Source organism: Trichoderma harzianum (genome assembly GCF_003025095.1).
Source record: "Trichoderma harzianum CBS 226.95 unplaced genomic scaffold M431scaffold_8, whole genome shotgun sequence".
Classification (NCBI taxonomy): domain Eukaryota; kingdom Fungi; phylum Ascomycota; class Sordariomycetes; order Hypocreales; family Hypocreaceae; genus Trichoderma; species Trichoderma harzianum.
This window is the reverse complement of record NW_020209256.1, coordinates 54,168-69,256: the sequence shown is the minus strand read 5'-3', so window position 1 is coordinate 69,256 and position 15,089 is coordinate 54,168. Positions and strand designations below refer to the sequence as shown.

Sequence of the window (15,089 nt, the reverse complement as noted above, 5' to 3'; positions counted from 1 at the left end):
AACGACTTAGAAGGCGCATGAAGTTTGGTGATAGATACATTGTACCACTACCGTCGGGTAGAGACGTAGTCGAGTTGGGCGCGATTAACGAGCTAAAACCTGCATCGGTATATTCACGCGGGCCAGGGTGTTCTGCATGCGGAGAATACAGCAATTCCCAATCGGTGATGCTTTGCGCATCAACTAATGCTGATGCAACCTCAATTATAGATGGTGTTGATAAGGTAGACATATCAAGTGCAAATTGAAGCAGAAGGGCAGCTCGCCCAGAAGAGCAACTGGCTTGTGTACTGCAGAGTAAATCTCAAATCATTTACAAATGTTGAATACATGAGGTGACTTGACGGCGCACACATTTGATTCACATACTCGAGCTGTGATAATCTCGCACATCGCCATCCTGTGGAATCTTCTAAATTTGTCGCCTCTTAAAGCTCGCTTGCAAAATTGTTGAGCAGCTTCCACTTGTAGCTAGACAAAACTGTATATTATATGTATGTAAATATATGCGAATCATGCAACTTTCCCTGTAACGTTATGGCAGTTGCGCCGAAAGTGGAAGGTATTTCATTGTGGTTAACCTGATTCCCATTTTCAGATATACTAAACCGGTGATGATCTGATAAGGCACAGGCGCGGGGAAATATTAGCGGTAATACAGCGGCTCAAACGTTACCAGGAGATTAATATAATCGTTCCACTCTCGGAGATAACTACCAAATGTTAAGTCGCAGACTCTTTCCTTGAATGTTTTTATAAGCCTGTACAATGACGAGTATCGTACAGCCTCGTGTCTAGAATACGAATCGATACCCAAGAGGCGCCCATGACGCGATGATATTTTTCGGTGGAAGCTAAATACATACGAGTACGCCCTCTTCTGTACATAAACTGAATTGCCTAAATACTTTCCAGCATCCTCAAACCTGTTTGTGCAATGCCAAGACGAGAAGCGAAGTATGACTGGATATGAGTGAAGTTTTAGTCTCATATACCCAGCATCCAGGCTGCAACTTGCTACTATGGAACTCAGAGCTACGGAACCCTTTCCCGGAGATGTGCTACCATGGAACTCAGGACTCCGGAACGCTTTCCCGTTTCCCGGAGATTTTTGCGTCGACATGGCAGTGGCAGATGAACATATGCGACTAGCTTCTTCACAATGACGAGATATCTGGTGGGTCGATTTCCGAAATATTGCGAGAGCCGGATACCAACTGCTCGCCAACGCTGCATTATATAAATTGCTATCAAAATATCTAGGCTAATACGGCATTATGGTTGGTTCTTCTCTTGCTTAAAAATCAACCGTCAGTTTTTGGTAAGCCAGATTACGGCGCAGAGATTCCAGACTAACTGTGTCTACAGGCCCCAAAAATGCCAGCATTGTGAAGACATATTATGCCTGTAGAAAGACAGGGCTGTTTTGGAGCCGTTTATCGCGACACAAACTTGCATTGCGGTTAATATCAATACCATACATGTAGTAACTGCAGCAGTCCAAGCCAGGTTATAACGGAAGAAACTACTATAATCGTTCCCTTCGCCGAAGTATGCTTCAGAAAAGAGAAACTGCTTTCTTCCAATTAGTAGCGCGATAAGCGAAGCTCTACACCAAGGAAGCGAGGGTGGATCTTTGGTTGAATCATGTTGGCTAATTATTTCTCTTGCAGGATGTTGCCGTTGTGCCCATGCCATGGTTGAACCATCCAGATTTCTTACCAAAAGACAACACCTGATGGCAATGAAGAAATTGCTCTTAGTAGATATTTGACAAGCATAGGTATACAGTAGGTTCTCTTCCACTCGGCGAAGCGAGGGCGCCCTTGCTGGTTTCGATATCGATATCATCAACAGTTTCAAGAGCTGCTGAATCGCTATTGCACGAACAACAACGTGCCACACAAATCAGCATACTTTCCAAAAGTCCTTACTCGAGAGGAATCCAGAAAACAACTTCACAAAGACCGTCCAATAACCACACAATAGAAGGTGCAAGTGAATCTGATCCGCAGTAAAGATACAACGACCGAAGGCATGAACCTGTGTTGCTGGGCGCACTCGCACATTGTCTAACTCTTCCAGCTCTCGCATTAAACATTCAGTTTCCAAGAATTAAAATGCATTTTTAGAAGGGTGAGCAGCTATGCCATATCTACGATCACCAGTAAATTCTTAAAACGGATATGCAGTTAAAAAGAGTTCCAATTCATCATTTTGTCGCTCCAAGCACGCGCACGTGGTGAACTGAGCGCGATGTATGCCGGCAGCTCGTAATATACAAAAATATATCTGATTGACATTCTAGTGGTAGCTATGGATCCCATTGCTTCATCACGAAGAGTAAGAATGACGGGACAGAGGTCTTTTAATGGCTGCCAGGCTACAACGGTCACATTGGAATTGGTTAGACACGGAAAGCAATGGCAAGATGCGGCTTTCAAGAGAGTGGTAGAAATCCTGGCCAGGGCTTGGGGTATAAACCGGGAATTATTAGAAGTTTCCGTTGAAGTGCATCAACCCATGGGTCGAGAAGCGACGATAGAACATGAGGTCCGTAAAAGTATGAGAGCAATAAAACTTGCCTCAAACGAATGCATAACTCTAACTCAATTTACGAAGATGGTTTTTGCAGAAATATATAAAGCTTCTCGCTTTTGAATTGCGGGATATGACATGGCTCCTCTGCAGATAAGCAAACCGTCGTGTTGAGGGTCTAACGCTACCCGGCAATCATTGTAGTAACATAAATACTAACTCAAGATTCTCCAGTGTAGTCTTTTTTTGGACCAGAATATATCTTCATGGAGAATGTAATTCGGATTATAAATATTTTTCGTTCTTATCCTGCGGAGAGGTGGTATACATACGTCTCAGTAGATAATAATGCCCATCTAATAGATAGATCTGATAAGTGCGCTGTCCTCTCTTACTAGATATACATGTCAAGGTCTGAGCTGATACATATGGTATCCCGTAGCAAGGGAAATTTCGATAATTCAGTGAATTATGAATACGAAATCGAAAAGGTTTATTTCAAAAGTGTAAGGGTTCGCCAACCTTGATGTTTTCCAAGAGTTCAGAATCACGAAAGCATATCAGATACAGAGAGAGCGTTGCGACCATCTTCTGGCTTATGACTAAGGTAAACAATGGCTCAAGAGCGCTACGAGTCACATGACATCGCGCTGTGTACAGTGTCAGTTTCTTGACATAAACTTGTGCAGCAACTTTGACGGTGGCTTGAAGATTTTGGCTCGGGAACTCCACTCCGGGCTTAGCCTTCTAATCAATCGGACATTCAAACACGAGACTCAGACGTGTGAGCTGTCATCAAAAAGTCCATCGATCCATCAGCCTTCCTGTATTCTATCGAGATAGCTTTCGAACTTGTCCAGCGCAAAAAGTACAGCGAATCAAGATGGCTACACTATGCACCACCACTGGCCACACCACGCAGGCGAAAAAGTCCTGTACCAGCTGTCGGAGTACGTGAGATTTTCATTTCATCTCTAGCGTCGGCCATTTTACGTGATGGGGGGTTTTGACACAAATCTCCTGGACTCTGGCGGCGACAACGACGACGCGAGAGGCATGATGCTATGTTGGATGAGCTTAGACTAACTTAACCCTCCTTAGTACTGAAGATCGCATGCGATAAGGCACTGCCCGAGTGCACGGCCTGCAAGATGCGCGGCAAGACATGCTCAGGTTACAGTGAGAATCTATCCTGGCCACGGAAAGGCGACAAACGCCGAGCGGCCATGGCCAACGTCCAGAGCCGGGGCAGATATCGAGCCAATCCCGTCGTGTTCTTAAATACATCTAGCTGGGATGTAAGCCTGTATCGCGAGCACGTTGATACGGGAGCGCACTGTAAGTGAATTCGGCGGGTTTCCATCCTGCTCTTTCAACCCCTTGTCTGATCTTGAGTTATAGTGCAGCACATGGGAGCCTGGACACCGCCATCGATATCACCTAGTCAATCCATATGGTCATCAAAACTTGGCTTTTGTAAGTCAGACTTCGCCTGTTTTGAGACGTAACTCTCGGAATTGTTCTTCGATGTACTGAGACATTACAGATGGGCCTCAGTTGCCAACGGCTATCCGCCTTGTTACATCAGGCCAGTTTCATGACGATGTATGCGGACTCTTGTACCGGATGTCGCTTGGTGATAACACCGTGCCATCTCTTTCTCTCCGCCACTCTATGAATGCGATTTCGCTATTGTCGCTACACAAGTCCAATGAGGCTCTGAGATACAAGATTCTTGCAATCTCGTATCTTAAAGGTGCCCTCACACAAGGTCTCGATAATAAATCACGACCACAGGCTATTGCCACCAGCTTGCTTTTGACGTTGTACGAGGTAAGGCATGATAAGATTGTTGTCCTACAAATCTTTATACAGATTCTAACCTTGTGGGTTGTGTCTTAGGTTCTGAGCCAGAGTGGCAAGACCAATGATTGGTCTGTATACTTCGAAGGCTGCATGAAGATCGTCAACTCTGGTTTCAATATCCATCGCAGATATGCAGGAGATTGCGCAATCCTCCTCAACTGGGTCCGCTACCACAAAGTGCTATATAAGTTTAGTATAAAGCATTGGCAACAGCGCACTCCGCAGATGGAAATAATGGCCAAGTCAGATATTCTTGTTTCTGATTCAGCAAACGACATAGATTTAATAACCGTAAGAGTCTTCGACTGTTCATGACTCCATACTACGCTGTTGCTGACATCTTCAAACTTCAGATGCATAACATGCTTGGCTGCTCTCCCGAAGTACTAGACTTCTTGAGCGAAGCAATGGACCTCGTCAAAAATCGAGATGATCCGAATTACCTGTCCCTCAAACGCCTACGGGCAATTAACGAGCTTGAGCTGCGACTCAAACAGATTGACGACTTACGCGACTGTTTTGACGTGGGAGCGGATGACATTACCATCAGCAAGGTTTCAGAAAGCATGAACGATAGACTGTTCCAGTTTGCTTTGATCATCTATGTCGACCGGGTAGTCAAAGGTGCCTTCATGTCTTCGACAACATCCCAAAATGCTGCTGCCAAGGCGTTCGTTCTTCTGGAGAAGATCCGATTGTACGACAGGCCATTTCCGCTCTTCATTCTCTCTATTCAAGCAGAGACTGATGAGCAACGCCTACTGATTCTAACCACAATCCACCGAACCATGGAAGCAAGGCCAATGAACAACCTGGGGTCGACGGAGGAAATGATCAAGAAACTTTGGGCTCAGCAGGACTTGCAGGGACCCGAGCAAGCAGATGCACTTTTCCTCTTGAATGCCGTGATTAGCGCCAGCAGCATGCCGCCGACCTTCACCTCGCCTTTCGTTATTAACGCTATTACTGGTGCGAACGGTGTGCCGTTCTTATCTATCTAGTGTACTGCGAAAGAATTTTTTCTGCATTTAAATTGCTTTTGGATCATTTGCGACAGCGCTGGATATTGCATATAGAATTGGGCTCGACATAATAAATGTACACTGCGTAAATAAAAAGACATAAATTATTTAAATAAACATGTTCAACACCCATGAACTCCACTCTGTCGATAACCCACTTCAACAATACTATCATCGCAAAATATCAAATATCCTTTTCCACACCAGAAATGTGTAACAACACCACTACCTTCCATTTACTGGTACCTCGCTACCTACTTAAAGAGTCGACAATCTTGGCAACATTTGCAAAAGCAAGCTCATCCAAGGTTTCTCGCCAAAGCCTCTCCGCAATCTTTTCACCTTCGGGCTCATACAAAAGTGGTGGCATTCTGACATAAAGAATATTAGCAAAATTCGATCTAACTGTTGAATGAAGGCACTTACGGCTGGACTTTTCCATCTTCAAGATACTGCCCATGCGATTCCGCTCCTTGTTTGACAGCTGCATCCGTAAAGGCGCGTGCTCCAACCGATAAGGTACGCCCAAGAAGAAAATAAAATACTGCCATAAAGACTTTTTGAAATGGGCTGTTCATTTCGCGAGCAAGACTCGACTTGCATAGGCCAGGGTTGGGGGCGTTTATTATGGCGACAGATGACGGCACTCGCTTTACCAGCTCTGTTAAAAACATCTGGCCTAGCAATTTAGACGTGGCGTATCGATCTTGGTTATCGAAGGATTCGGGTTTGTCAAAACTAGCCAGCAGCGGTTCCGAGTTCCTCTCCTTGAACGCCGCCCAAGCAGCTGTATCGGACGAAACGATGACAAGGTGTCCAGGCTGTCCAGAGACGCTCTTCTCCTTTAATACAGGGAGTAGCAGTAAGGTGAAGAGAGCTGTAGCAAGATAATTGACTTGGATAGTCTCTTCATGGCCTGTGGACTTGTTTTTCTGAAAGCCGCTCTTTATAAGACCTGCATTGTGGATGGCGATATCAAGACGCTCAAGTGTTTTGGTGCGCTCTGCAAACGCCATGATGGAGTCATAGCTAGAAAGATCAAGCTTCCATACTTCTATGACAGCAGTTCTGCCGGGTTTCAGGTCTGATAACAATGATCTCTTCGCCTCTTCGCCACTTGCTTCATTGCGAACAGCAAGAATGAGCCTCTCGAGGCCAAGATCCAAAAGTTGACGACTGCACTCAAATCCCAGGCCCGTATTGGAACCTGTGACAATGGCAGTCTTTCCGCTTAGATCTACGTCCTTTTGAGTCCATGCGGGAGGTGCCCTGAAGAGCTGGCGTTGAATGAATGCAAGCTGCGATGCTCGCTGTTGGGGGGTGATGTCGAATTTTGGGGCCATTGAAATGGGAATATTTGTGTAATGACTATGAGTTCAGGTGAATGATGGTCAATCATGGCTATAGCGGCGAGAGAATACTTTGAATTTAAATAGATTTGCGCTGTCTATAATTTACTTCGCCCACTGAGTAATGATTTAATTCAAAAGCTACTTGTCTTCTGCTTTCTAGCCGCGGACGCCGTCTCGCGCTTTTCTACGTCTTTTCTCCGATAGTCAAGGCTGGACTTACCGGGTCGCACAATGTCGAATCCTGCAGGAAACGCTTAGATAAAGCCATGCTGCTGGTCAAGATGGGATCGATATAGGCAACGGATTTAGCCACCTTCTTAGTGCCGGCCAACCGCGAATTTACATGAGCTTGGCGCGATTGGCTCCCGCTAACGCACGAATGAGCATCGAGATAGCAGTAGAACATCTGATCTCATTCGATAGATCGCCCGGCGTTATGGATTAGTGGCTAGCGACTCGTTGTACAGTAAGCGTAAAAGGAGAAGCTATCTATAAGCAACCGGCATCAATGCATCCGCGAGAAGTCGGCATGTGGGGCAAAGGGAATGCCGCTGCACTGCAGACGGCGTTAAGAGTAAATGCCCAAGCATCATAGACGCGAGGTGCTCTGTTATGTCGGCTTGTAAATACAACATCTTGGCCGTATGAAGATATGCGTTTGTAGATTTCACGGTAGGACAATACTTAACAGTACCGGATCCATCTCATAGTCCAGCTAAAAAATGCGGTTTTCTTGCATCTCACACAACTTCTCTAAACACTTGACTCGGATCCAGTTTCTGCCTGAGTCTCTGTCTACAAAAAACTACGCGCGGACTCTCTGTTACCTTCTAATTGATCCGACCCCATCCGAAATAAAAAAATTAAAAATAGAGAGATAAAAGGCAGCCAAAGCATTGTTGTTATGATGAAATTATTTGCTTAATGCAGAACTGTGTAGATCGTTTTAGGAAGGCCTTCCGGAATAAACTCCGCAGGACGCAGGGGTTAGCAGGCTGCATGAGCGGAAGCCTGGATTTCGGAGGTCCGGCAAAGGCCGAACGGCGCTTGGTCATGTTGCCGTAATAAAACGAGTCTGATGCTGTAATACATGGAATCTGGGCGATATCCGGCATCTTGAGAATTTGCGAAAGTGATTGACGGCCTCGGTAGTTTATAATTAAGATGCTTACGACCTACATACGACTAGAGTTGTGGAAATGGCAAAATGTACGGCGCGCTCGGCAGACTAGGCGTCTTACATGGAGTGTGTTGCGCCTATACTTTTTCACATCGTAATCTTCTACAAAAGCAATTATTCTTATTACTACCTCACTTTTATTCTCGCTGCTGATAGCACCGAGGATTCCGTTGATCTCGTCGTGCTATGGGTAACCGACTATTCCGCGCGTACTCCCATTTCTTCTTCTTTTCTTTCTTTTACCCCATCTCTGTCAGACTGTGTCAGTACACTCGCGATGTACATCAAGCAGGCGTTCTCCCCACGATATCCAACGAAACAACATTGTCAATACCTGTAAGAACGCCTTGTTTTAATCTGGCCATGTAAACAATGGAGCAAATTACACGATCTCGTGAAGTGTATTTATGTAGTTCGCACACATCTGATTCAGGAAAGCTTAGATATCGATCGACATGCAGTTGCCAATCCTTTTTTGACGGCTCTGATCTGGCACCCCTCGTGTAGGTAGCTCATGTGTCACTAGTTAAGAGCTTGTCAAGATGTCCAGACCTTGCATGTGCAAATCCCATATGAGCTACTGCTTGTTCAGCCCAACTCAGCCGTCAAACTCTAACCCCAGCTTATCAGCTCATCAGCCACAGCCCATATTCGCCACGTTGAGATGGCATCCAATCAGTGGATCTTAATGGCAGCAGCTGAAGCCACATTTAACCAACAGCATGAACTGCCGACGTCACATCGCGAGAGCTGACAGGCTGTTATGCTGCACATTATAAGAATGAATTCCTCTCCAATAGCTACCTTACGCCTCTGCTATTGGTATCTGCGCTAGAGGCACTCTTAATGAAATGAAGCTTTCCTGGTCACCATGAGGACATATGCGGAGAAACCGAAATGTGCAATTGTCCAGCAATTGCCTTTATTCTAAGGGTCTACGAGAGCCTGGGTCAGCGCCACCGTCAGGATTCGTGGCGGCGCCTCAGCAGTTACGAACCAGTCTTCTGGTACGTGATGTATGGGGGTTTAACGAACCATTTCCCCTCATAACGTGGCGATGGTTAAGGTTTCTCGTGATATTAAAGCTCATGCTCCCGCCTGGGGTTGCCCTTCGCAATTGCGGTAGTATTGGCGTCCGGATAGAGCATTAAATCCTTTGCGAGACAAGTTCGACGAATACACAAACATGGACTACGACGACACTTTAATTCGTTCGAGAATAACGGGTTTATCCCATATAGCTAGGAGAAATTCTACGAGCGACACGTCAACAGGAGGTACCAGTCATGACTACGTCCCCATCATTGTTATGACCGTCATTGTCGTGGCGATTGTTTTGGTACTCCTTATCCTTGCGTACGTTTTAAAAGTCCCCCAATTTCATGCTTTGATCATGCCTGAAAAATGCAAGTAGCTGATGGCTGTAACAGTCAATACACAAAGGTGCTTGATCGTAAAAAGCCGGCCAACGGGTTTGATGACCCAGAAAGTGCCCAGAATGCCGGCAAAATCGAGAAACTGAATCAAAAGGCTCCAACTCAATCCTTCAAGAGCTGGAAAGAGAAGAGCGAGGAAGCGACCGGTTCCGTTAAACAAAGCACTACTCATGTCGTATGGTAAGCTGCCTTTACCATCTGCGTTCCAAATGACAATGCAAGTCACTAACGAGTGGTAGTGCAATATGTTTAGAGACCCTACAAGAAGACGATACGATTCGCCTGCTATCATGCGCGCACATTTTCCACTCTCTTTGTTTGGCAAAATGGTTTTTGAAGAGGCATAATACTTGTCCGCTTTGTAAGGCGTGCTTCATGTCTTCGTCGGAGAAATCCTCGATACCGTTACAGATTCCGGAAAGAACACATACCCGATGAGAAATATCAAACAATAACGTATTTGATACCCACAATGTATATATTCAATACAACATATTCCGCGCCCATTATTATTTTGCCGCAATGATGATAGGCAAAACCTGTCAATGAGTCAGCTATTATGGCTGCCATGTACAGATACAGCGCTATAGTACTGTTACCTTTACCACTTCTTGGAAGTCATCCGCCATTCTGGCAGACATATTACCATTGTCTTAGTACTCTACGAAATGAGTAACAAGAGTAAATTCGCTAAAGATTTGTATTTTTACTAGGAAGAAGGTGGACAAGAAGCGAGAAGCTTGCTTGGGGGAAGCTGTATGGCGACAAGCTAAGAAATGCCCGGAAAGGAATGTATTTAGCGTTATTTCGGTACCATCGTTCTTTGCACGCCGCAAGGCCAAAGCCTACGATGTGATTCTTGATGGGGGCTTGGTAACTCTGCGATCACTAGCTCGGTGGCAGCGTATAATAGGATGCTGTAATTACAGGAGTGGGTTGTTGGAGAGGATAGTGATAATTTACTCAGCGAGGTAAAAGCTATAAATCCACATTGTAAGGCTTTGATTGGCTTTTCTTTTTGCTCTGCAATCATGACGCGCAGGGATTGATGTGGCGTGTGCTGCTCCTAGGTGATGTTTCAATTAAGATTCAGTCTGTATTGTACATTGCTTATTGTAGGCTGACCTAGACATCGTCGTTTCGAGTAGCGAGCGTGGAAAGAAAAAGGCCAAAAACAACGCAACTCGATATCCGGTAAGCCTTCGAATAAATGGTGCCTGCCAAGACTCTTTGCCTAAGCACAGTAAGATGCATGGTAGAAGGTGCCATAACAGCTAATCCTGCCCTATCCACACCATGGTAGAAGGATTTGGGGAGATTTTTTGGGTATAACGTACTCCGTAAGCGCAAAGCAATAAGATGATAAGATGGGATCACACCTGAATTTAAGTGTAACAATGGCTACTCCGGATAGACTCCGAATATCTTGGTCCAAGGTTAAAGACAGTCGGCTCTTGGCCCCCCCCTGGTCTAATGCGGGCTCGGGTCATTAATGTCCCCGTGCCGAGAGATCCCTCTATATTTGGATGGTGTTTAATAGGTAAAAGCGCCGGCCAAGCCGCCAAGTTGAGTAGAGAGAGGAGATCATGGTGTAACACTTATCTCTCGTAGCGGGAGTAGCATATGGTGCTTGGGGACGCAGGGGAAAAAAGACGCTCAGGATACGCTTACTGAAACATGGGAAGATGGCTCTACTCCGTGCTAGATTCCTGGCCAAGTAAGCTTAATCCCTAACCTTGTCTTGACCATGCAACACGGCGCTTTTTCGGGAAAGAGACAATTGTTCTGGCTAAATGGTGGCAACTTCACGTATGTTTCAATCTCCGGGCCCCAGGGTAGGAGCATAGTACTCTGCACTTTGTGGGTAGCAACAATGCCAATGCCTTGTTATTGTCGGTAAAATCATGTCTGCCAACAGCCATTGGTCACCCAGGCGGGCCAAGTGAGCTTGCGTGATTAGAAGGCTCAGCGCCGAGGTTACATTCTTTCCGAGCTTCCCTTCCTAGCAACGAGCTTATTGTTTACCGGTAGGGTCATTGAACAGCTGCTCACTTTTGATGGCATCATTCATTTCGTTATGCTTCAAATGGCATTGCATTTAATATGAGTCATGGACGTATTTAATACTGGTATTCCTCCATTTGTACGCCGTGCTCCAGAGGCTGGATCGGACAGATCGCAACGTAAACACTCAGTAAGTTCTTACCCACTGGCACTATTGCACGTAAAACCAGCCTCTGCGTCTGCAAGACAATTTAAACTACGAAAACACTGGCCCCTGCGTGCAAACACCCTAGTACGGCCATCATACTATGCCGGTGCCAAAACCCGCTCTTGGCTCCCACAATGAGACGCCAGCGTGAATATCAATCTCAAATCCCTGCAATTGGAGTTTTTGCACTTGCGTCACCCCTCTTAGAGATCTGTGATTCAAAGGTACACAGTACCATCGGATGGATATTTATATATTAAGGCGAGCAACGCCTACTGGGTCTGCAGGCCCGTTCAAGTTTCCGTAGCTTCTATCTACGACTGATACACTTCCTCAACGATGCGGTCCCATTTATTTACTGCCTTTCTTGCTTCGGGCGCTTTCGCCGCTCGAGAATTCCTGAATGAGCCTGACACAGGCATTGACGATGTTCTCAGCGATCTTCCAAAGGGAACTCTGCCAGATTTATCGGACATTATTGGACTTCCCGACTTTGACTGGGCCGCTCGTCATTACCTCCCAACCAAGAATTACACTTACTACCGTAATGGTGCTGCAGGAGAATGGTCATACCGCAACAATCTGGAGGTCTTCCACAGATATAGGCTAAGACCCAGGGTGATGGTTGATATCACAAAGATTGAGAGCACGCTGCCGTTAGTTCCAAGCGCAAGAAACAATAAAAGCTTTATATCTGATCGACAATTCCTAGGACAACTATTCTTGGCCACAACTTCTCTGCGCCCATCTTCATCAGCCCTTGTGCTCGTGGTGGCTATGGTCATCCCGACGCAGAGCTCAACCTAGTGAAAGGTGCAGCAGCCGGCAACATTCTCTACATGGTATGTTAACTATTGATGACATGTGAAGCCAGTTCCACACCGTAAGTTCAATTCTAACTTTACAAAAATAGCCGGCACTCCTAGCATCGTATACGATTGAAGAGATCGCTGCCGCCAAAGCGGAAGGCCAAGTCGTTTTCCAACAGGTAGAAATACGTCGAGCTTTCGTTCGGAGTCACGAACATCACTAACACAATTGAATTGTAGCTCTATCTTTCCTCAAACGACACTGAGACCCAAGACCTTTTGGACCGCTCCAAAGCAGCTGGAGCAAACGCCATTGTATTCACCGTCGACTCCGCGGCAGATGGAAATAGGCACCGGGCCGCCCGCTATGGTGTCGGGTCCGCGTGAGTCAAACTAAACCATCATACACGTTATTACATATTGCTAACAATAACTGGTAGTGATTCCGAATATACTTACATCACTGTAAGTCTACGGGATTTTTTTTTTTAATCCGTCATTATTTAATACGGACCGCGCCAATGCTCTGTTACTAATATGCGGTTCTTGTAGTGGGATTATTACAAAAGGATTACTACCAAGACTGATCTCCCCGTCATTCTCAAGGGAATCATGACTGTCGATGACGCTAAACTTGCTGTCAAGCACAAAGTCCCGGCTATCATCCTCTCAAACCACGGTGGCAGACAGCTTGATGGCAGTCCTTCGTCTCTTGAAGTTGCTCTCGAGATTCATGAGAAAGCTCCCGAGGTCTTCAAGCAAATTGAAGTTTATGCGGATGGCGGTGTTCGATATGGTGCCGATGTGCTGAAGTTATTGTCGCTAGGTGTCAAAGCTGTTGGCTTGGGTCGCCCCTTCATGTTTGCCAACGTCTTTGGCACTAAAGGTATCGAAAAAGCCATTGAGATTATTAAACACGAAATCGCCATTGATGCTGCCAATCTTGGCGTTGGGGATCTCGAGCAGATTAACCCCAGCTATGTAAGAATGATATTTCTCCTTCATTTGCCAAAGGCTAAACTGACAACTCTCATAGGTTCAGTGGACCCCTAATAACTGGATGGGGTGAATATACAGCCGGCCATAATACGACGCCCTCATAGTAGATCCTATGAGCTTATTTACTACGTTATCGCATGGAATGCTAATGGCGAGAGAGATATAGCATCTCATAGAAATAGATAAGTAGATAATTTTAATGGATATGACAATAAATTGTCCGGTAGCATTAGTAAAACCTTCACGTGCATCTTATATGCGGATAGCGACCAGGATCATGATAGCTGATATATTTCAGGTACATAGGATTGGTCAAGTCACTGGGCTATATGCCCCCCCTTGTGAAACTATCGCCACAGAGATATACCAAACAACTGTCCAAATAGTTCTAAAGAGTGTACGGACAAAATCTTATCTCAAATTGATTCCGCCTCTTGGCCCTACTTTCCCTCATGCATTGTAAACGAATTGTTGACTCATTGTTGATATTCTCCATGTGAAGTCCAACCATCCGTCAACCTATGTTATTCCTTATCCGCATCGTGCAGTTCCAGAGCCACAATCACTTCCGACACCATAGTCGCAGCAGCCTCCAGAGGGCGAGCACTCATAAACGTGATTGTTGACGCGCTTAGCAGTGATGATGTAGCCGTCGCCGTTCGACCAGACACAGTTGCCGCAGTATTGACCTTGCTTCAAGGGGTGTTTGGTGCTGCATTTACAGCCAGTGTTTTTACAAGCGCGTTTATCCAAGGAGAGGAGGGATCGCTCTTCGACTTCGGCAACAGCCTCTACACGGGCCTCAATGTCGACACCAGCAACCGCCGCTGAGACCAGAGGCGCAATAAGAGTTGCGAGGACGATGAAGCGCATATTGATAGCTTTGTTATGTCGTTGAAATTGTGTAATAATGATTCTTGGTGAGGAAGGACTGTGGTAGACTGCTGATGCCGATGGTCCGAAACGGATTGTCGGAAGGGCTTTTATATACTATGGCATGTCGCGATGGCTTCCTGTTTGAGCTAATCTATGCTTAACTATTACCATAAGCCCCGGGGAAGAATGGCTCCGACGACCAATTGACATGTCCAATCATCAGAGCCAGAGATTCAGCTGGTCTTGTGAAAGCTTCACTCAGCATCATAGCTGAAGTAAGACGATGTTCCGAGCAAGGATGATCTGCGTAATTCTAGCACTTCACTAGTACAATGTTTCACTTTCAAAATGTTTGGCGCAGACGGTATACTACATACCCCGCTTACTTGAGGTTACATTGCATCAAACAGCTATGCTGCCAGGAGGCAAAACCTGGAAAGCTTAGGATTCAAATACTTGATTGGCTGTATTACCAGTAAGCAATGCTTTCTATTCCTCCATGCCAATCTATTAGCATAATGTGGCTGGTATAGCCCATCCGCGAGCTTGAATAGCGTTCTACCGCGACACAGCACCGGCTGCTTACACAAGATATAATTTGTTCATGATTTAATATGTATGATCTAATTGCTCCGGATTGAATGAAACTGCGCCCTGGATCCTAGCATTCGCATTCATAAGTGGAAGCCAGGATTATCCGATGGCACTGTGCTCTCTCCGCACTTTTCGTACTCCTACTTCACCAATATCGTAACAGTTGAATACATCGTATTGATACTGAGGCCCAATTACATCTAGC

The 15,089-nt window shown here is 45.7% G+C and overlaps 6 protein-coding genes across 6 annotated transcripts; 3 read left to right on the top strand and 3 right to left on the bottom strand.

The window, feature by feature from the left end:
* Nucleotides 1–1,336: 1,336 nt before the first annotated feature.
* On the bottom strand, nucleotides 1,337–2,222 carry M431DRAFT_555975 (hypothetical protein). The gene is made up of 2 exons (XM_024921432.1): nucleotides 1,918–2,222; nucleotides 1,337–1,869 (listed from the first exon to the last, which is right to left on the bottom strand). Exons 1-2 carry the CDS (start codon nucleotides 2,092–2,094, stop codon nucleotides 1,363–1,365), a joined length of 684 nt encoding a protein of 227 aa, XP_024772688.1. The 5' UTR covers nucleotides 2,095–2,222; the 3' UTR covers nucleotides 1,337–1,362.
* Nucleotides 2,223–3,421: 1,199 nt separating this feature from the next.
* On the top strand, nucleotides 3,422–5,405 carry M431DRAFT_89028 (hypothetical protein; the record flags this gene model as incomplete). The annotated part of the gene is made up of 6 exons (XM_024923974.1): nucleotides 3,422–3,488; nucleotides 3,640–3,876; nucleotides 3,940–4,014; nucleotides 4,085–4,371; nucleotides 4,441–4,695; nucleotides 4,758–5,405. 6 exons carry the CDS (start codon nucleotides 3,422–3,424, stop codon nucleotides 5,403–5,405), a joined length of 1,569 nt encoding a protein of 522 aa, XP_024772687.1.
* Nucleotides 5,406–5,676: 271 nt separating this feature from the next.
* On the bottom strand, nucleotides 5,677–6,769 carry M431DRAFT_88627 (hypothetical protein; the record flags this gene model as incomplete). The annotated part of the gene is made up of 2 exons (XM_024923931.1): nucleotides 5,677–5,797; nucleotides 5,853–6,769. The coding sequence occupies 2 exons, from the start codon at nucleotides 6,767–6,769 to the stop codon at nucleotides 5,677–5,679; spliced, it is 1,038 nt and encodes a 345-aa protein (XP_024772686.1).
* A 2,375-nt stretch (nucleotides 6,770–9,144) lies between these two features.
* M431DRAFT_496347 (hypothetical protein) lies at nucleotides 9,145–9,832 on the top strand (the record flags this gene model as incomplete). Its single annotated transcript, XM_024917486.1, has 3 exons — nucleotides 9,145–9,314; nucleotides 9,389–9,574; nucleotides 9,634–9,832. 3 exons carry the CDS (start codon nucleotides 9,145–9,147, stop codon nucleotides 9,830–9,832), a joined length of 555 nt encoding a protein of 184 aa, XP_024772685.1.
* A 2,113-nt stretch (nucleotides 9,833–11,945) lies between these two features.
* M431DRAFT_496346 (hypothetical protein) lies at nucleotides 11,946–13,484 on the top strand (the record flags this gene model as incomplete). The annotated part of the gene is made up of 7 exons (XM_024917485.1): nucleotides 11,946–12,262; nucleotides 12,319–12,448; nucleotides 12,520–12,594; nucleotides 12,656–12,798; nucleotides 12,856–12,880; nucleotides 12,968–13,396; nucleotides 13,452–13,484. 7 exons carry the CDS (start codon nucleotides 11,946–11,948, stop codon nucleotides 13,482–13,484), a joined length of 1,152 nt encoding a protein of 383 aa, XP_024772684.1.
* A 461-nt stretch (nucleotides 13,485–13,945) lies between these two features.
* Nucleotides 13,946–14,287, bottom strand: M431DRAFT_89146 (hypothetical protein; the record flags this gene model as incomplete). Its single annotated transcript, XM_024923985.1, has 1 exon — nucleotides 13,946–14,287. One exon carries the CDS (start codon nucleotides 14,285–14,287, stop codon nucleotides 13,946–13,948), a length of 342 nt encoding a protein of 113 aa, XP_024772683.1.
* Between the last annotated feature and the right edge of the window lie 802 nt (nucleotides 14,288–15,089).